Source organism: Manacus vitellinus, unplaced genomic scaffold (genome assembly GCF_001715985.3).
Source record: "Manacus vitellinus isolate BGI_N305 unplaced genomic scaffold, ASM171598v3 scaffold_2_pilon, whole genome shotgun sequence".
Classification (NCBI taxonomy): Eukaryota; Metazoa; Chordata; class Aves; order Passeriformes; family Pipridae; genus Manacus; species Manacus vitellinus.
In genome coordinates, this window is record NW_021940208.1 from 16,768,388 (window position 1) to 16,789,042 (window position 20,655).

General features: G+C 36.3%; 1 protein-coding gene across 1 annotated transcript in view; it reads left to right on the plus strand.

The window, feature by feature from the left end:
- PAN3 (poly(A) specific ribonuclease subunit PAN3) overlaps positions 1 to 20,117 on the plus strand; it is a 78,950-nt gene extending 58,833 nt beyond the window's left edge. The window contains exons 14-20 of the mRNA XM_018070939.2: positions 2,459 to 2,624; positions 3,034 to 3,121; positions 8,671 to 8,810; positions 9,563 to 9,692; positions 13,223 to 13,287; positions 14,005 to 14,143; positions 17,179 to 20,117. Of these exons, the coding sequence (XP_017926428.2) occupies positions 2,459 to 2,624; positions 3,034 to 3,121; positions 8,671 to 8,810; positions 9,563 to 9,692; positions 13,223 to 13,287; positions 14,005 to 14,143; positions 17,179 to 17,319 (869 nt within the window). The 3' untranslated portion in view covers positions 17,320 to 20,117. The remainder of the gene's footprint in view (positions 1 to 2,458; positions 2,625 to 3,033; positions 3,122 to 8,670; positions 8,811 to 9,562; positions 9,693 to 13,222; positions 13,288 to 14,004; positions 14,144 to 17,178) is intronic.
- Positions 20,118 to 20,655: the final 538 nt, after the last annotated feature.

Here is a 20,655-nt window from a genome sequence, read left to right on the forward strand (position 1 = left end):
ATTTTTAATCTTTTCCATTAGTGTCTGTGTTCTGCATCTCGGAGGCAAGTATGGCCAGCAATAGGTGGAAAGAACACAATCTGAAATTTTACTTCTTGTGGCTGTGGATTCAACCTGTGGTGGGAAGCCTTTGCAAATCAACCATGGAATCTCTAAAATACCTCTTTAAAGTAATATCCTGATCATTTTGATAACTTTTATTTACATTCTTGTGATATTTTTCATTGTGTTCAGCACTGTTTGGACAGCTTTCAACTGTGTGTTTTGCTTGAAGAGTGAGCTTTTGGGTCTCATCTCCTTGGGTCCTTGCTCAGCTGCCATCTCTGGCAGGTCTGATGGGCCTTATGGGGCATATTTCACAGTCAGCATTGCAGCACTCCGAACTTCTTTTCATCTTGCATATTTTGAACAGATAGATCTGTAAGAGGACATTTCAAAAGTGGATTTTTTTCCAGTGTTTTAGCTTATACCTTTAGTGTATGTGAACATGGGGTGCAGCCAACCAGTGTGAAACCAACAGCCTAGAGTCAACTGTTGCCTCAAGGGAGTCCTTCCAGTAGTAAAATAGCATTGTTTAACGTTTTCTGCTAGCAGAGGAGAAACTTTGTTGAACTCTGGTCTTTCAGCTTTTCAGCTTATATTGAATATTCTCTGGATTACATTGCCTTTATTTGAAAATCAAAGTGCAAATGCTGTTGTACATGCAGAAAAATAACTCCCAAGTTTTGGCTTTTCTCTCCCTCTGGGATGTTGTAGCAACATTTCTATTCTGGGTTTACTTATTTCATATAGATGTAACTGTCTTGCAATATCCATGTACATCCCTGTTAAACATATTAGACCTGCTACTGTTTACCAAATATAAAGTGTATTCTACAGCAAGTAGTAAATAGAGAAAGAGCCTTGACTAATAATGAAGGTTATATCTTCTCAGCCTTTTTGTATCATAGTTTTTGTCCCGCTGAAGAGGAGAGAATTATGATGGAAAAAGTTTGCTATGTGAGACTTCTGGTATGCGGGTTTTTTGGGAAGTGATTTGCATAATGATTCATCAGGATTCAGGAGGCTAGAAAAAAACAAACAACATCTCATTATGTTCAGCTTTCAGTAGACATGCCAAGCTTATTGCAATTTAGAGGAATCAGTGTCTTGATCTTTATAATCTAAACAAAAGCTTAAACCTGAAAAGTGAACTAAAGTTTAAAACCAGACAAACAAGCTCAGAAATGAAAGCTGAGAGCATTCCCAACCTGTCACCCCAAAGTCAGTAAAATTCCTAAGTAATAAATTTTTGTTAATGCGTTCCACTTTTTTCACTGTTCGTATATTTTGTGTGTATGTACTCATGCAAACACACACATATTTATTTTGATCAAATGCACAGATACTGATATGGTCCTGTAGGAAAAGGAAAAAAAACAAACCCAAAACCAAGAAACAAATGTTTAGAGAAGAGTACAGTCAGTTTACAAATGAATCAGATGCTTACTTGATTTTACTTAGTACTGATGATATTACTTGTCTCAAAATTGGCAAAATCAATACTGAGGCAACCTCTTGAAATATCTGTGATTGATTGTAAAATTGAGACCTACCGTCTTACTCTGAATGTGTTTTCTTCTGCTTTAACTTTGTGCAATGCAAACAGTGGCAACTTCTTTGAAATTACAGACATCATACTAAAAATAACATTTGTTATCTATGTCTTTATTTTTTCATCTGTGGCTCAGTATTACTCAGAAACTGCAATATGGAATTTGAGTGTGTGTTTGCAAGGATTGGTTTACTTTTGAAAGAAAAAGTATCCATTTGGAAGGGGAGTGATGCATTGCTTTCGCATGGCCCATTGAATGGGGTCATGCAGTGATGACTTGTCAGGGAGCTGTGTCAGCAGAGCAAATGTGAAGTTGTGTTCAGTGATGTTTAGCCACAAAACCTTCCTGTCTGATTTGCCCATGTAGCTTGAAAGTAGTTTCTTATTCTTATCAAATGATAGAGAATGTTTAATTGAGAAACCTTCCTGCAATAAAGAAGGTAAAACGGGATCTGTTGCAGCTACTGGGTACATGCTCTTTGTTTCAGGATACTGGCGTTTTTACTTATGAAGTACCTGCATATTTTGATGTACTATCTACTCTGAGCAGTTTCTGATCAGTGCTGTTGTTGTAATGATTGTTCATTCTAAACTTTAAAAATCAGCATTGTTTCTCTGAATATCAGAATGAAAATAATAATAATGCTTATGAATTGTCAACATTTCTCAAAAAACCCAACCCAAACAAATCAACCAAGAAAAATCCACCCCCAAACCAACCATTAAAGCACAATAGATGTGTCTTTCAAGGACTGTTAAGAGTTGAATGAAATGAATATATGAGTTAATTGTATAATTCAAGGTGATGTAATTTGATTTTTGCACAGTAACCTTTTATTGATGCTTATGATGTTTTGCTTCTAGGTCAGCATGATGGACCTCTACCACGGCAGCATGCTGGGTTGCTTCCAGAGTCTTTGATATGGGCATATATTGTGCAGCTCAGCTCTGCATTACGGACCATTCATACAGCAGGACTGGCATGCAGAGTTATGGATCCAACAAAGATTCTAGTAACAGGCAAAACAAGGTAATGAAAGCATTCATTCTCACTGTGTTACTGTGGTCTGTATTCAACTGCTGACTGTGCACCTGATACAGAAATGGCTACTAAGTTCTGTTAAGCTTGTAATTTTTTTTAATTTTTTTTTTTTCTAAGATCTTTTTAAGCATATTTTGGGAAGATTCATACATTATTCTCGAACGACAGATCAGACACACTAGTGCCAGTTTTGAAATTTGTTGATTTATTTGTAAACTGAATACTGTCTGCTGCGTTTTATCAACTAGTAAAATTTGTATTTTCTGCTGCACAGTAATTTGCTAAGTACTGATGACTACATTTATCGTATCAAACCATTCAATGAATGCTAGAGGAAAAATTGAGTAACCAATAAAATTTAATGACACTTCTTCCTTTTCTCTTTTTGTACCTAAAGATTACGAGTTAATTGTGTTGGAATTTTTGATGTTTTGACGTTTGACAACAGTCAAAATAATCCACTGGCATTAATGGCTCAGTTTCAGGTAAGACTACAGTGCCATAGTTAGGTTGGTGACTTGGCACAGGGAGTACTGAAAACCAGTGTGATTCTCTTCGGAAAACAAGTACTTTTAATTAAACTGTAGGTCAGTGTATCTATGTCTAAATGACTGTATTTTTTTGTTCCTGATTTGATCTTTGGTCTGCCATACTTAGTTGAATTTGCTTGTAATTTAGAAATGTGAATGCTCATTTTGCTATCTTCTACTTCTAAAATTTCATCAAACTCGTCATACAGGTTGAACTACTAGTGTTTAACAAACTCAAGTCAGAAATGGTTGGAAAGAAAAATTTCTAAATGAAGGAGAGAAAAATCTTACATTTAGTGTTAGAGATATAATGATTCAGTAACAGTTTTTGCTCTGTCTTTTGTTGTTTTAAGATAACTAAGTGTTGAATACCTGTTCACAGAGGAGTAAGAGATCTTTTAATTAGCTGCACTTAGGCTTTCTCATCACTCCTAAAAGATTCTAGTGTATCTTTATTTTAGTCTGTCTCCTAGTTTTTCCATGCTCTCCTGGTGTTCTCTGAAGTGTGGACTCTGCATAATTCCTGAATTAAGAAGAATCCCTTTAGACTTAACAAAAACTGTTCCACAGTCATCTGGAGCATCACTGTGTACAGGAATACCTCTTTCCCTAACTTCCCCTCAGGGTAAAGTACATTACTTCAGCTGTCATCACATAGCCTGTCTGTACTGAGAGTAAAAGACTGCGGTAGCTAGTTAGATTTAATTTATTTTCATTAGTTGAGCTTATTCACTGTAAGAACATTGCTCATTCGGAGTCTTCCAGTAATAACTAAAATGTTTGAACTTTGACCAGCAGAAACTAGCTTTTTGGAGACCATGTCCTCAAACGTAACTTTTTTTTTTTTTAATGATTCAGTTTTCAGTTTACTTTGAGTAGTACAACATAGAATTTCATGTTCTCCCTCCCCCTGTCCCCAGCTACAAATCAGTGAGCTTTTCGTAATAATTTAGTGGAAAACAGCTGAGAGAAGATGGAAATACATGCAAGTAAGGGATCCATGCCTAAAAATGTAATGAGTTTTTTTTTTTTTTTTAAGTCTTAAGTACTTCTCTAAATGTGTTTTAATTGCAGCTTGGAAAGGGGTCCTCCTGAGATATTATGACATTCAAGTAAAGCGAAACATTTAAAGTACTTGGAGGTACAAATCTAAAAGTACTTGCAGGTACACAAATCTGTCAAAAGCACTAACCACCATAGCAGCCCAACACTTGGCAGCTGACTTGCTTGATAATGCCTAGTTCTGTTTAGGGGGAATGGTTTTTCATGTTTTATACGTTGTTAATATTCAAATTGTTCATGTTGCTTTGGTAAACTAGAAAAGAAGTACTCTTAAATACATAGTTTGGAAGATCTAAACTGCAGTTAGAAAATATGGTATTGCATTCTTTTTTGTTGCTTCCTCTAGAAGAGCTAGGCTTTCAAGGCCCATTTTCTTCTTTCAGAGATGCTGGGTTGACTTCACTTCTTGGAACTCAGGAGTCATTTCTCATCTTCTACCTTTGTTTACCCTAGCCAGATAAAATTACAAAATCACAGCTGCTGCTTGTCCTTTTTCCTCTTGATCCATGACCCAGTGCCTGAATTCCTCTGGGATTCCTGTAACTGTTAAAAATACAGATTATCTCTTGATTTACTGCCCAGCAAATATGCATTTCCTTATTGCTGTCTTCAGTGGAGGAAGGTATGTTTTTAAGGATTTGTTGTTTTCTAGCTATTTCCCATTGTTAATATAGAGAGAAAAGATTTTGGCCAGAACAGTGAGGAGCTATGTAATAGGAATGAAATTGTTCTTTACAGTCTGTGTTAAACACATCTCATGAACATATAAGAGTTAAATAAAGGCAACAATAAGGGAAGCTAAAAAGAAGTAAATGGAATATGAATGGCCACTTGCATTAAAAACAAGGAGTTAAACCTGCAAAAATTATGGCACACGGCTTCCTGCCCCCCAGTCCATAAGTCTTGTCAGGCAGTTGCAAAGTATAGATGGAAAAACTGTAAATGGTGATGTAGGAAACAGTAAAAAGGTTTAATAAATATTTGTGTATTTGGAATAAAACATGAGTCCTCCCCTTTATGAAAATAAGAGAACACATAAGTTTTATTGTTTTAACAAGGGCTATAAGGTTACTTTTGCTTAAATATTTTCAACTTGGAAAACCAGAATAATTTTCATATGCACCTCCCCAAATTTAAATAAATTAGTTTGAAGTGGCAACTCAAGTATTAATGTTGACTCTAAAAAAAAAAACCCACCAAAAAGTAGGAACTTGGAGGTACTTCTAAGGGCAATTCCCTTAGGATAAGTGAATCCACAGAATTGTAGTGTGCATGAGCTCATTGATGCAAGAATAACAGTGGAACAGGATAAACAAACAAACAAAAAAAGTAATGTTGGTTTCAAAGAGTTTATGGAAAAGGGATCCTGTCAAAAATAAGATTTATTTGAATAGCTTGCGTGTCTGAAAGGTGTATAAAATGTTGAGGTATCTCTGGGGCATTTGGCATAGTAGCAGATTCCTATTTAATATTAAAAAAATTACTAGCAAAGGGTACCTATGCAATTAACTTTTGAATTGCTCACTTGACATACTTGAAATTCATTTGATAACAGGGAGACATTAATGAGGGGGGCTATCACTGAACTAAATGGTAATAAAATCTTTACTAGCAAACCTTTCAGCAGATAAAAAATTAAGTTGGTACAGGTTACAATTATGAATGAATTACTAATTACATTGTTATTAATTGCGTGCAAGGTACATTTTTGAAGAAAAGGATTCTTGTACTTAAAAGGTAAAAAGCTTTTTCTCAAAGTTGAGAATCAGATTAGTATGACTTGATAGTCAGTGTTGATGGGTTACCATAGCAGAAATTCTCTGGATCCATAGGAGCATGCCAAGCACTATAGGGAGTATAAACAAGATTGTACCCAATGTTGATCTGTACCTTGCACTATCAAGGTTACTACAGGAATGCAGCATTTATTTCTGGTGTCCCTGCTTCAAGGGAAGTGTAGCAGTTTTTGTGTACCTTCTTAGCCTTTCTCTACCTAGAAGCAGGAAAAACTGAGTCTGTTGATGTTTTCAGAGGGAAGTTAGGGCTTAATGGGCATATGTGGACTGCTTCCTTACAAAAAGGATGGTGTACCCTGGCTTTGGGGAAGTCATGTTACTTGTCCGAGTGGATAGAGTTGGTCAGTGGATGGTAGTTTAATCTCTTCTAAAATAGTAACCTGACTCTCAGAAATCCTGAAAACTTTGAGTTCTTTCCAGCTTGAGATATTCTGATTCTCCAAGTCCACAGAAAAAATAGTACCTGTCTTTGTGCACCTGTAAAACTTCGAACATTGAGCATCTAGTAACCACGGTGGTAGTGGATCAAGGGTTGGACTTGATGATCTCAGAGGTCCTTTCCAACCCAGCTTGAGTCTTGTCTGAATTGCTTAAAGTGTAAGTTCCTAAAATAAGTGGGATGAATCCAAACCACTTTTGCAGCTAAAAGAAGCTAATTATTGGCTGTAAATTAAAAATTATGTGTTTGAGGCTGCATTGGTGTGTTTTATCCTCTCTGCCAGTTCTTCTGTTAGATGTAATTTGCAAAACAAACAAAAATTAAGGTTGTGAGTCAAATGCTCAAAGAACCACAAAGCTGGAATTTAGAATTTCCTGGCTGATGTTAAATGTAAGATACTTTCTCGACTGTTTTTAAAATCTAATGCAATCTGTATTATGAAAACACCTGTGTAAAGGAAGACTGCTTTCATAGAATCTTGCCTGAAGTTATATAGTTTTGGTGTCTTGGGGTTGTGGGATGATACAGAATTTATATAGGATACATTCTTATGAATTACTAAAAGTTGAAACGTACTAAGTGTAAAGTAGGGGACTGCAGAAAGAAGTAATGCTGTGGTTAATAGAAACACCTATTTCTTTCAAGTCTCTTTTAGAGGCAGAAGTCATAATGAAAGGAAAAAAGAATGCCGATAATCAGAAATTCCTGGTTCCTTAGGAAATAGCATCTAGCAAATTCCAATCCCACCTTCTTATCCACCATTTTGTCATTATTTTTGTCTCATTTTCCATATCCTGTTGCTGTCTTCATTAGCTACAAGAATATCATGCTTTTTAACTTCTGACATACTGTGTATTCGTGTTCAAATTTGTTGCTTAATCATACTTGATATGGGAACAGCAGGGACATTGAGAGATCTGGAAAGGTTTGATATTTTTCACTGGCCCTCAGCAGTTGGAAGATGTGGCTTCAGGGTGAGCTACTGCAGCCAGAGGCAGCAAGTATGGTTTCACCTCTGGGTGGAAAAGCTGTGAGAGGCTGTGAAATTTTAATGTTGCAGCGCTGCCAAATTTTCAGCCCTTCTTACAGAAATGACAGAAGGTGTATTCCTTATATGACTGCATTCTCTGCTAAACAGCTTGACCTTTATCTAGGCTATGGAGCTGACATTCTCAATAATTAGTAGCTTTTATGTTTTTACTTTCTCAAAAATATTTTCTCAAAAAGCCCTCCTGAAAATCCTAAATTTGTATCTGTAGCTGACTGTTAAATTCAGTCTGAGGCAGGTATTCAGCATGGAAAGCTACAGGTGTTTCAAGTTTGGCCAAGTTATGTACAGTTGGAAGCCTTTCCATGGAAAGAATCAGTTAGGTTTTGCTATGAATGTCATTGTTTGCTACTAAATTAGTCTCCTGTTTTTAGCAGTGGACTTTAAAATCTGTTACAGCTTTTCAAAATAATTTCTTGTGACTGTCTGTTAAAATTGACAGAATTTTCTGTTATGGCAGAGCAGTCTGTATCCAACATTTATCTTTTCAGACCAGTTCTGCATTTAAGGAAAGTGTTTAATTTCTTCATAAAACATGATGCTGCTCAGTTTGTCAGCCATACAGACCTGTTCCTGTCTAGTTATTTCATGCAGTTCAGATCTTTTCACACTGGCCATCAGAGATGAGAATACTTGAGCAATTTATTAAAATAGAGACATCATATGCTAGAGTGTGGTGTGGCATCACACTGAATGGCTGTCATGAAAAGATACGAGTCCAGCAAATGCTGGTTCTGTTTTAACAAATAATCCTTGTATTTCTACATCTTGTATTGAGAAGACTTTCTCTGTTTACTACCAACTCCTTGACTCCTCAGGATTGGGCAGGTGCATGGTTAGAAGAACCTCTTTGAAGAGCTTCTGCTCACTACACAAGAATTCTCTCTGGTACTGTCCTTAAGCTAAAAATAGGCAAATCTTAATCATTTGAAGACAAGTGTAGTACCTAGAAATTGCTAGATGTCAGGACACATTTTCCTCTGTACATTTTAACTACTTGTAATTTAGTCATATTGAACTGTGCTTTGAATAGTACTTACTTTAGTTGCTCAAATTCTTCTAAGGTTATTGAAGAACTGTCTCTTTTTAACACCATCCGGTACCATAGCTAATATTAGTCTATGCTAAGAATCTTACCTGTGTGTGTTTTCCTTATTAGCAAGCAGATCTGATCTCCCTGGGGAAAGTTGTGTTGGCTTTGGCTTGCAATTCTTTATCAGGAATTCAGAGAGAGAATTTGCAGAAAGCAATGGAACTGGTGACAATCAACTATTCCTCTGATCTGAAGAATCTGATTTTGTAAGTTGGCTTAAATCTTTTAAAGGAAATTACTACTTTTACGTATAGAAATGCAAATGATAAATGGTATTTTTAGATGCAAGTAAGATTACAGACAAAACTACTGTCATTGAGTTTTCTGCACAGTCAATGCATTGTTAAATGTTATGATTTAAAATTTGTTTGTAGATGCTGGTAAAGCTCCTAATAACAATTAGGAGTGTAAACAAAACAAGCGTTTGAAGTTGTTTTCAATACTGGGCTTCACTGCCTGTTCTCTACAATAGCAATATGCTACTCTTATCTTACAGTTTCAGAAAGTATTGAGAAATAGGCACATTGCCTTTTTGACCAAAATGTTGAGTGCTTGTTTTTCTTGGCAGCATATTATTTTGTGTTGTTTCAGTATAGTCAGCCTTTCTCTTGCAACCTGAGTGGGAAAAGTAGAAATCTTTGCTCCTTCCCTTATTTGAAAAACAATTGCATTACAATCTGAATTTGCATGTCTTCTCTTTTTTGGGTGTGTTCTTGCTGTTTGAGTGGGGTAAATTGCACAGTTTCATGAAAATACACTCATCTTGTATAAATGGCTGACTAGGTATATACACGTAAGTTAACACGTGTTTTCTCTGTTAATATCTTTTAAGAAAGACAAAAATTGTCAACTATGTGTATTAAACAAAAAAAAGTCAAATAGTTATCATAATAGGATATAATCTCTGGCATTTGTGACATGTTTAAGTAATCTTTTGGGGGTTGGGTTATTTTGGCAGGTATTTGCTGACTGACCAAAACAGGCTTCGCAGTGTAAATGATATCATGCCTATGATTGGTGCACGATTCTATACTCAATTGGATGCTGCTCAAATGAGAAATGATGTAATAGAAGAAGACCTAGCAAAGGTAAATCGTAGTAATTCCTACAGAAAGACCTCTAGGCAGTATTCCTACAGCTTTACCTTTAAAAGGAATGTTTTCTACTGGTTTTTGTTGGGGTTTTTTTTCCTTCTGTTTGTTAAGTAACCTAAGTAATCTGCCTGAAGGCTTGACAACCCTAAGCTCAGGCTTTTGAAAGTCCAAAAGCTCCAAGAATCCGTAGTTTTAGGATGTCCTCAGCTGGCATTTCACTGAAGTAACATCATATCCAATCAACAGTCTTGGGGAAAATATGTTCTTTATAGAACAGTTAAAAAGTAGCATTCTGAGTAAATAAGGCCATGTATGTCATCACATACTAGATTATGTAGTGTGTGCTAAAGGTTATACAGCAACAGATGCTGCCTCTTAAATTCTTGGATTTGGGTTTCAGTGTTACTTGACTTCTCAATCTTATGTTTTCCTTTCCAAATGAATTCTAGATCATGGAGATACCGTGCTTAGTTTCCCTGAAGTGTGCATCTCTTGCTGTGGGGGTCTGAGTAGTCTGTAGTGTTCAGTCAAGGTATCAAGTGCTAACAGTGTGTATTTTTTCAACAGAAAAGGGTGTCTGTTAGAAGCCACTGATAGCAGGATTTCTGTCAGGATTGAGATACATTACAGAATGCTTTCATGACCCTGAAAATGTGTGGGATAGGGTATAAGTAAGAATTTAATCAAGTACTGTGACTCCATTGCATTGTAAACAGTTGAGAATTTTTTTTAAGAGGGAGGTAGTAGAGCAGTGGTTGGGATTCTGATGGACTTGGTTCTCTTGATTTCTCCACTCCAGGCTTGTTGGATAACAGTTTTTTCCTCCTTAGTGAAAGATACTGAAATCTGTCAGAAGCAAGGAGCTATAGAAGAGCCAGGCAGTATCTATGTTGGATGCAGACTTCTAGATGTTGTGTGCTCACTTTATCAGAATCAACTACTAATCTTTCTCTAAAAGTATTTAAGATCATTTCTTCTTAAGGTGGCCCTATGTGCTTGCATGAAGCTGGGCAGATGAACCCTCTCCCATTGCAAAGATGGAGATTGTCCTATAATCAGCATTAAGCATTTTGCGTTTTTAGTCAAGTTCTTTATAGCAGTTGCTTATCACTGGCAGGTGAGCAGAGCTACTACAAATCCAAGTTGTTGCTTATCCCTCAGTTTGGCAATAGCTATTTACCTGGCAGTGATAAATAGCACTTCTTAATTAGCTGTCATACTGTAACTTGTTTGCACTAGCACATCTTTGATAGTATCAGAGCTACAGTATCCCTTAAGTCTAAGCTCTCTTCATTATTGCCCCAGGCAGATGTTTTGAGGAGAGTATTAGAAAAAGACTAGCATGTGTGATTGTTTTTTTTCCTTATATTCTCCAAGGACACAGTCATCTGTAGCTTAGGGACTTCTGATGCTGGGAATGGTTTGTATGTAGTTAATAACTTGGTTTTCTCAAAGCCATGTAACCTTGTTACTCCTGTAATGCTCATGTTTCATAGAGCAGTGACCCTATTACACTATCACTTTCCTTCCTCACCTTTATGTTCATCATATGCATGTCATAGCAGTCAAAGCCACAGTTTATCCAAGCCCTGTGATCCACTGTGTAGAAAAGTTCCCTGCCTTACAGGCTCCTAAGCCTGTAGAGAGGCTACCTGGAGACTTAGTGCCAGTGTTGTTGCTCAGCTGTGTCACCATTGATTAAGAATCTACAAGGTAGCAGCCTTCACATAGGTGTTTATGCTGGTTTAAAGGTAAACCAGCAGGGGAAATGAATCCAACTCAAAAGAGATTATAAATCAGAATAATAGTTTGATAAAAATAATACAATAAATACAATTACACAGACAAACAATTGGTTTTAACCCACAAAACCCAGATGTATAACCCAGCACCCTGGGGCATGAACAGAGTGGTGTTTGTTGGGTCCCCCTCCCTGTGCTGAGCCCCACGTGGTCCCCCTGAGTCCAAAAAGTAAAAGGAGAGGGAAAAACCTGTTGGTGAGAGTGCTGGTTGCAGTCTGGTCGAGGATGGTAATCGCAGTCTGGTCGAGAGTGGTGATGACAGTCCAGTCCAAGTTCTGGTCCTTCTCTGGATCCCACAAGTGGTACCAAAGTCCCAAGACCCCAAGATTATATATCCTCAGGTTCAGGCAGGAGTGCCCAGTACCTCCCTCAGGGTGGGGAGTTCCTCCTATCTCACAGGCCTCTAAGGCTCAGCTTATAGCCTGAGGGGTCAGGCATGCTCTGGGCAGTTGCTGTAAATGGTCTATTGATAACAGTTTCTGGGAAATGGCATGGAAGGGTATAGAATACACAGTTTTGGGTTACACCCACACAGTGATGAGCTGAGGTCCCAGCTGTTCTAACTAGGACAGTATTGTTTTGGCTTTTGTGTATTTGACCACATACCAAAAAATTATTTGGAGGTTAGACCAAATAATAGACCTACCTAGCTGGGCAAGGTAGGTTTTCCCTTGTCAGTCTCTAAGTATAGGTACTGTAGTGGAACAAGCTGTTCTGCAGTGTGTTTTTAGCCTAGTAATAGAAGTCTGCAACCCCTAGGTTGTCTGAGGCCAAGCGGTTATCACCTTGACCTACTTTACCCATCTTCGCACGGTAATCTACTCCAGACTGAATTAATTTGAAATCAATATTATCATGCATGGAATGAGATGCATCTTAGCATGAATAGTCCTATAGAGCTGGGCCATTGCAGAGAGAATCTTTTCCTGACAACTTTGACTTACACTGTGAATTAATCTTTTGTTTAATGTAAGCTGGGGTGTACTCTTTTTCCTGTATCCTAGTGATGTGGAAAAACATACTAAATCAATTTTCAGTTGCATGTACTCTAAGCATCTATAATTCTAATGTTCTACCTGTATGTGAGCTCATTGTCATTTATGGACTCAACATTTATACTCTTTTAAGACTTAGATTCTAACTGTTCTGGAAAAACTTGTTTCGAAATGATATTTGGAATCAATTATAGTTTGAATGTTAGTCTGATGATATTGTTGCTAAATATTTGCTAATAATGGCCTAAAAAGCATTTCTGAAAAACAAATCTGTTAGATTATGTTCCTTCTCATCTTAACCTGAAATAAAGTATTATACTGTACTTCTAAATATCTTGGTAACTCTGTGTGTGTATATGTATATATTAATATATTCATCTTGTTTAACTTACTATGTTTTTGCATACCTGTAAGTATAGGCTGGCAAGAGACTAGACTTATGTTTCCACAAAGAAATAGATTGCCTTATCCAGTTCCTTTTGGGGCAGCAAGGTGTCATTAGTTGTTGAATCTTCACATTATAATTTGAAGTTCTAAACTGAGCGTTGGACTACTGATACACAATACAATGCATTTGATCTCTGAAAAAATTATACCCTCTTCTTTGAATAAACAAATAATTGTAATTAATAGCGCTTCTTTGGCATTACTACCATGTACCTTTTGCAAATAAATGTCTTAATTTTATATTTCAGAAACTTTTAATAACTTTTTTCTTGTTTTCTAGGAGGTGCAAAATGGAAGGTTGTTTAGGCTTCTAGCAAAACTGGGAACAATCAATGAGAGACCTGAGTAAGAAATACTTGTTTTCATGGTTTAAAGTATGTAAAACCCTGTTTGCAATACAGTGTTTCTTCCCTCATAAATTTAAGATAAACATTTTTTCCTATGTTTGCCCCTGGAAAAATTAATGTTTAAGAAGCCTTGAGAAAAACTAGATAAGCAACTTTGACCAAAATTTTAAATAAAGGAGAGGAGAAGGCTACAAATAGATATGCCAAAGTTGCTTCATTGTATTTAGTATGGTTTCTCTTAGCACTCACTCTGTTGTGAGAGGCCATACTTCTAGAGGAAATCTGTAGCTTGCTTTAACTGTAGCAAAGGATGTAGATACTGGTTTTAAGCTAGTGATTTTTCAGCTTGTTTTTCTATCAACTAATCACATAAAAATGAAGTTCATGGTCCGTTTTCCATCCTTATGCATAGACTTACAGTTATGTTTATGGTGCTGGTTTCTAACATTTACGCATTAAATTTGTTGCAGATAATTCTTGCTGTCTTCCATTATTTTCTGTGGCATTAGCTTCAGGTGCTTTAGCAGCTAAGAAAGTTTGAGTGTGTTATCTTCTGTTCGTGACAGGGGCAGACTGTAATTTAATTGCAGTTTATAACAGATAGCTTAGCAGTGCAGTCAGACTACTCAGTTTAGGTTGAAGAGTCATGTGTATCTGTGGGGATTGATTTTTCTTAACTTACTGAACTTTAATATGAGCCTTTGTTTTACACCAGGTTTCAGAAGGACCCAACGTGGTCAGAAACTGGAGACAGGTATTTACTAAAGCTCTTTCGAGATCACCTTTTCCATCAGGTGACAGAAGCGGGTACTCCTTGGATTGACCTCAGTCACATTATCTCATGTCTTAACAAGGTACTTTGGTTAGCTTTTAAGAATTTTTTGGGTTAGCATTCTTTAAAATAGTATCCCACTGCAACACAAGTTGGCATTGGCAGGTTAATTCCATTGGTTTAACTGATGGTTATTTTCCCTGTTTTGGATGAAAACAATGTATTCACTGAGCTAATATTCCAACATTTATGAATATTTAAATAAACTTAGTACATGAATATTAAAACTTGAAATTTGTTAATATAGCATGAGATGCAGTATTAACTTCTCATCCTAGAATGCATTGAATACTGTGGATAAGCAATGCTGGTCCCTTTATGCTACTCTGGTTTTTCAACACAGCATAAAGGATCCATAAAACCCCTTTAACTGGGGGAGGTTTCTACTGATAGTTATCACAAAAAATGGTTGTATGGCAGGACAATCCATTCCTAAACTGTGCTGACCAGAGTAGGAGACAGGAGGGAAACTGCAATAGAAATCTGTGCAAAATTCTTGCCCTCTAGGACAGTGCTGGAAAATTTCTGTGACTTAAAATGTTAAGTCCACTTCTGTAGTAACTTCCCTAGCCTCTCCAGCCTTTCATTTTCCAAGGTTGACTTAATAAAGGTATTTGCAGTTTTCTAAGGGCTACATCACTAGCAAAATTGTATTTGAGCACTGTCATGTTAATAGCAGGAGATGTGTGAGAGACCACAAGATCTTCAGTAGATAAAGAACTTGTCTTGGTCTATAAATTAAAAAGTACTTGAGCTGATTTTTTTTTTTTAATTGGCAGATCAGCTTTCAACTTATTTTACATTGTTTTGCCAAACTTCACTAATTAGTAGGAGACTAAGGTGCTGCTACTTCCTTTTTTTTTGTTTTGTTTTGTGTTGTTTTGTTGTTTTTTTGTTTTTGTTTTTTTTTTTTTGTTGTAGCTGCTTGGTCATTTCACTCACTCTGCAGAGAATGGTGATGCAGACACTGACAATACACAGTTTCAGTGCCCAGTATTTTCTTTTCTAGGATTAGAATAGCCAACTTTCCCCAAAAAAACCCAGAATATATTCAGATCCTTTGACATGTAATAACTGACTTAACTACAGTTAAATCTTTTTCTAAAATTGTCAGGGCTTCTAACTTCCTATTAGACCACTGCTGTGCATTTCTTTAACCTCCTTTTTGTCTTTCTGGTTGGTGTCTGTAATCACTTTAAAAGGGACATTAAAGGGATTGAGGCTAAATCAAAAAGAAAGCATGTTGACATTCAAATAGGCAGTGAAATGCCATCATGATTTGAAAGCAGTGACCCATACAGTACTGTAGCAAGAGGGGACAGTCCTGAATTCATAGGTCAGGTAAGAGACAATATCAAAGAATGCCTTGTTCTATAAATGTTCATGGCTTACCTTTTTAAACAGAGGCTCTTCTCTTCTGTGGTTGTGGGCTCAGCACACAAAAGATGTAAGGCTTATGGAACTCTGCTTTGGAAATACACTCTGAAAAGCACTTCCAAAACTATAATGTGTGCCAGTTTATTTGGGCGTTCCTGCTACAGTCCAAAGTCTGTCCTTTTGAATGAAAGCTACTCTGTTAAAAAAAAAAAATCTTTTATTTTAATGTGGTGTTTTGGGGATCTTTTCAGCTGAGATACTGATTTATGCCTCCACAGGAGGAAAGAAAGAAAGCCATAAATATTGATGTTTCTAGTTAGCTGTGTGGCTTTCTTAATACAGATCTTCCCTATCCTACATTAAGGTAATTCATTGATTTATTGTATGATGATAATGGGAATGAACAGTGGACAATATTTCATAAAACACCTTGATAGTGTTAATATTTTGTGATGGATGGTGGAAGACAGTGGTGGTTTTACCCTACTCTACAAAAATTAGAAGCTAATTGGCTTGCTTTTGTCCTTCTGAAGCTGTTCACAAAGCAGGAGCTTTAAAATGTGGAGGTTCCAGCTTTTAAGGTTATGTTCATAACATTACTTTAAAAGACAAATACAAGAAATTGCTAACTTGCTGTGTTGCTCCAGACAGCAGCTAGTGGAACATCTTGGTGACAAATTTAATTGTTTTGCTATTCATTAGAACATTATAATACATATATTTGAACCCGCTCAGGTTGTATTTCCAAAGATTGGATCGATAGTGTCGTATCGACTTGTCTCTGCCCCACTTTCTGTATTGGAACAAGAAAGTTTATAGTGTCAAGTATTTGGAAATATCAACATATCAACTAAAACAGAGCTACAAAAGTTTTGCTTTATAACTGAGTCTGACAGTTCTCCATTGGTGAACGTTAATTGCAAAGTGAGGAGAACATAAGATACAGTGTTGTAAGGGGCTTCAGCTTGTGAGTAGGATATTCCTCTGTTCCAAATTAGGATTTAATGGTAGATCTCTAAAGTACATATTGAATTTGAGAAGTCAGAACAAAACATGAAAACAAACGTGGAACAAACTTTAATCTTCAACAGCAAATTATCTATTTGATTATGGATTATACCAAGGTAACTTTTTTTCCTAAGGGATGAAATATAGCATACATCATAGGAAATATAGGGACTAGTTTACTTTCGGTGCTGCTAAAAATGTGAGGTTTGGGTTTCTACCAGTTTTCAGACTACCTGGGGCTGATCCATCCATTATCTCATTTTAGAGTGGGCAAGAAGTAATTTACCTACCCTACATGGAGGCTTGTGGATCTTATGTGTAAATGTAATGTCAAACGTAGTTTTGTTCTTCAGGAGCTGTATGAAAATTTTGCTTCCACACAGGGAAGGGGATAGCATTGCAGGATTATTTGCCTTGTGGAAAGGGAAGAAAACAATGGTAATCTAGTCCTAAGGTCTAGAATGTCCATCAGGTTAAGACCAAAATGTCTCGATTTTTTGGCAAGAACATTGTTGTGGTGCAATTCAGATCCTTCCGTTCTGTGCTGTTAGCATATTTGAACTGCACCATAACAATGTACTTGCCAAGAAATTGATTGCTTTTGTTGTTGGGGAAATGTTTTGCCATTTCTTTCACACTTCTTTTATTTTATCTTTTGCATTCTTGTTACAGTTAGATGCTGGTGTGCCAGAAAAAATAAGCCTCATTTCCAGAGATGAGAAGAGTGTACTTGTGGTAACTTACAGCGATTTAAAGCGCTGCTTTGAAAATACTTTTCAAGAACTGATTGCAGCCGCAAATGGTCAGTTGTAGTATTTGCTGAAAGCATGCAGGACATTGCTGAGGAACTTAACCAGTAGCAAATTGCACTACAGCTGAATTGTTGTTGTCATCTCATTTCACATTTGGGAAACAAACAGGAGATGAGCAAAGCTGCTTGCACTTCAGTCAGGTACACTGTTACTTGAAGGGAAGAATGTTTCACTTATCCTAGAGCTAAGGCTGCCATTGGAGGCTTTATCTGTGAAGAATTTATTTTAGATTAAGGAACACATCAGGTGCATGATGTTCCTACTTTTATTTTTTCCACTTGTATATGCACTAATTTTAATTTTTTTAAGACTTTTCTGATCTCTGAAGTTTTGCCACATTGTATACTTTAAGGGAAACTCTTTGCAAGGACATTTCTGGAATACATTTTTGTCACGGAAGATATAGCAAAATTTATTCATTTTTGATATTATTTGCACCCAGAATAGCATAAAGGACCAGGTAAATCATTTAATAGAAATTGTGTTCTATTAATGACCATTTAGTTCGTAACCTCTGTAAAAGTGTGTTGTATGCAAGCTCTGTATGCCACCCACTGTTAGCTCAAAGAAATGTGAGAAGGCAAAACTTTTTAAAACCAGTCAAGTGAAGTATTGATGAATTGACAAAAAAGGAAAGAAAGTCCCCTGTCATTTGATTTGAACTTTGTCTAAGCAAAGTGACGAAAATAGCATAATGGGAAACATCTATAATTTAAGGAGCATATCAAACTTGCTCTAAACACAACCAGCGCCTTTTAAAAACTGTTTGTACGTTTTCCTGGTAGTCAGAAGCATTTACATTTATGCAATTTTTTTAATAGATTTTTTTTTTTAAAGAAATTGTTTAAATGCCTGAAGTTTCAGGAGTGTATTACTTTAGGTTATTTACAGTATAATTTTTGTATAAAGTTCTGTTCTTTGAACCACAGCTTTATTATGGTACGCTACACTGGATACAGATACAAAGACACTGTTAAAAGAAGATTAACTAAACACAGCAGTTGTCTGGCATCAAGAGCTTTTCAAGTTTTATGGCCTGAATCTGGAGGGATAATGATCTGCTGTGCCTTTGCAGTCACTGCTTAGCCCAAAGTAATATTACTTTTGATAATACTCAACACATGAATATTCCTGAAGTAATTCAGTCTCAAAAGTCTGGAATTTTCCTCCTCAATTACCTTTCTAATATTTGGACATGCAGTTGTCTCCAAACTTGGGTATTTATGGGATTTCTAGTTAAACACCTACACTTTGATACTGAAGACTGCCAAATACGTAGGAATTTCCTTTCTTAAAGCAGTAGTGAAGACTGTATCTATCCTTTCCCAGCACTGAATGTTTTAATAGCACTGGGTGCTCACCATGAAGAAAATGTGGAAACTCAAAAGGTCAGGACAGACTCTAAGCACTTGCAACTGATGTTACTGACATCAATTTTAATAATTCTCAATATTTGTAGTTTTCAGAGAAGTTTTTAATATTTCTCTGTCCACTTTTATAAGCTTTAAAATGATTCTCCGCCTTGAGACTTGCATCAAGAAAAAAGCAACTCTCTTCACATCGAAAGCTTTGAAGACTAGGGACATGCTTTACACATGTTAGAAAATGTGGTTGAATCCGCATTAGGTAGCATCAGTTGATGAGTTTAAAAATCGATTATTGTTGCAATTTTAAAAGGAACACAATGTTTAATATTCAAACGATAACAGTTGCCAGAATGTTCTTTTTAATATAAAAGGAACAGGAACTTTGAAAAGTGAACATGCAAAACAGTCTTTTATCATTAGCTCATGTATTTGAGGAAGAGCAGCTGTCTTTTCTATGTTTTTTGACAAATCATATTGTAATTCTTTTGTACAAAAAAGAAGTACTTGTATTCTAGAAGAAATATGGAATGCTTAATTTATAAGCGGGCTGAGGTTTTTTCCAGTATTGTTTTCTTTGAAAATGAAAGGGGATCATCTGTTCAGTTGTGGGGTTTGGGAACCTTTGAAAATTTAATTTGTGGACCAATATTTTGTGGAAGTGTAAGGCAGGGGTAAAATAGGGCTTGAATTCTCATCCTTTTTAGACCAGCACACCCTCTGCAAGACATGTCTAAATTGCAAACCTGTGTGTATTTGCATAATGTCAGTTTGCTTCAGCCCCTAGTAACCTCAGGACTTGGTTTAAAATAAAAAGGTAGACAGCTAATAAGTTTTCGTACATAATGTCAGCCAGAAGATATTTGGTGTCAGGTAATACATAAAATAAAAAAGAAGTTGAGCTTTGTTTTCTATTTATTTTATTTGATCTGTATTTGGGAATGATTTGAACAGTCTGAAGTTCAGCTTGGGTATTTTTTTGGGGAGAGCCCTTCTACCCCATTTTAATTCCATTTAGAAGGTTGTCCTAAAGTTGTAGTTTGATGCAGTCATAGGAAGAACTGTGTATCTGTATTTAAAAGAAGAGTCACCAGGATGTGCCCTCCCAGATGGGAAATTTATTTCTGACCTTCCAAATTTTTACAGCTAAAAGCACAGAAGGGACAACCTTTGAAATCATATGATGTTGGTCATTTTAATTTTTGTACCTGTTTTAAATTCTGTTGCCGTATTTACTATATTGTAAATATTTTGTTGAGGGTACCTATGTATTTTTGATTTGCCCTTGTTTCGGTAATTCAGGTGTCAACTGCTTCCCCTAAAAAGCACCAGTATGTTAAGTTCTAATGTCATGATCCCAATATGTGTTACTCATCTTTAATCCTGTTTTCATTGTTCATGTGTACAGCAGTATTTTTAATAAAGAATACCAGAAGTAATGTGGCCTTATTTTGACAATGTGAAGTTCTCAAGTTGGATAGAGGGCTTTTCAACTTTGGTGCCGGAATTGTATTTCATTCTGTTTGCGATGCAGCGTTTCAACAATTAAGAGTCACAAATTGTGTTTAGTGTTTGCCATTTAAAGTGTATCAGATGTTTTAAAAGGTACAGATGCTGTTGACTAAATTGTACTCATGCATATTTCCTTAATTTCCAAGTCAAATCCAATCTGCTTCAGTTGAATGGGGTCTTCTTTATTAGATAAGCCCTAATTTTGAAAACTCTGCTCAAGTACCCTTACTTTCATGTTTATTGAGCTTTTTTCCCCCAATAACAATGTATATTAATTTCTCTGAGAATTTGCATGTGGAGTCATGACAGCTTCACTTCCCAGAAGTATTTTTTCTGTATTTTTAACCAGCAACGGTTAGATGATTTGCTGGTGGGATAAAATCTCCTGTATCCATCCAATCCTGACCATGCTTATGGAACATGAAATTTTGTGCAATATATGTGAAATTGCCAGTACCCCC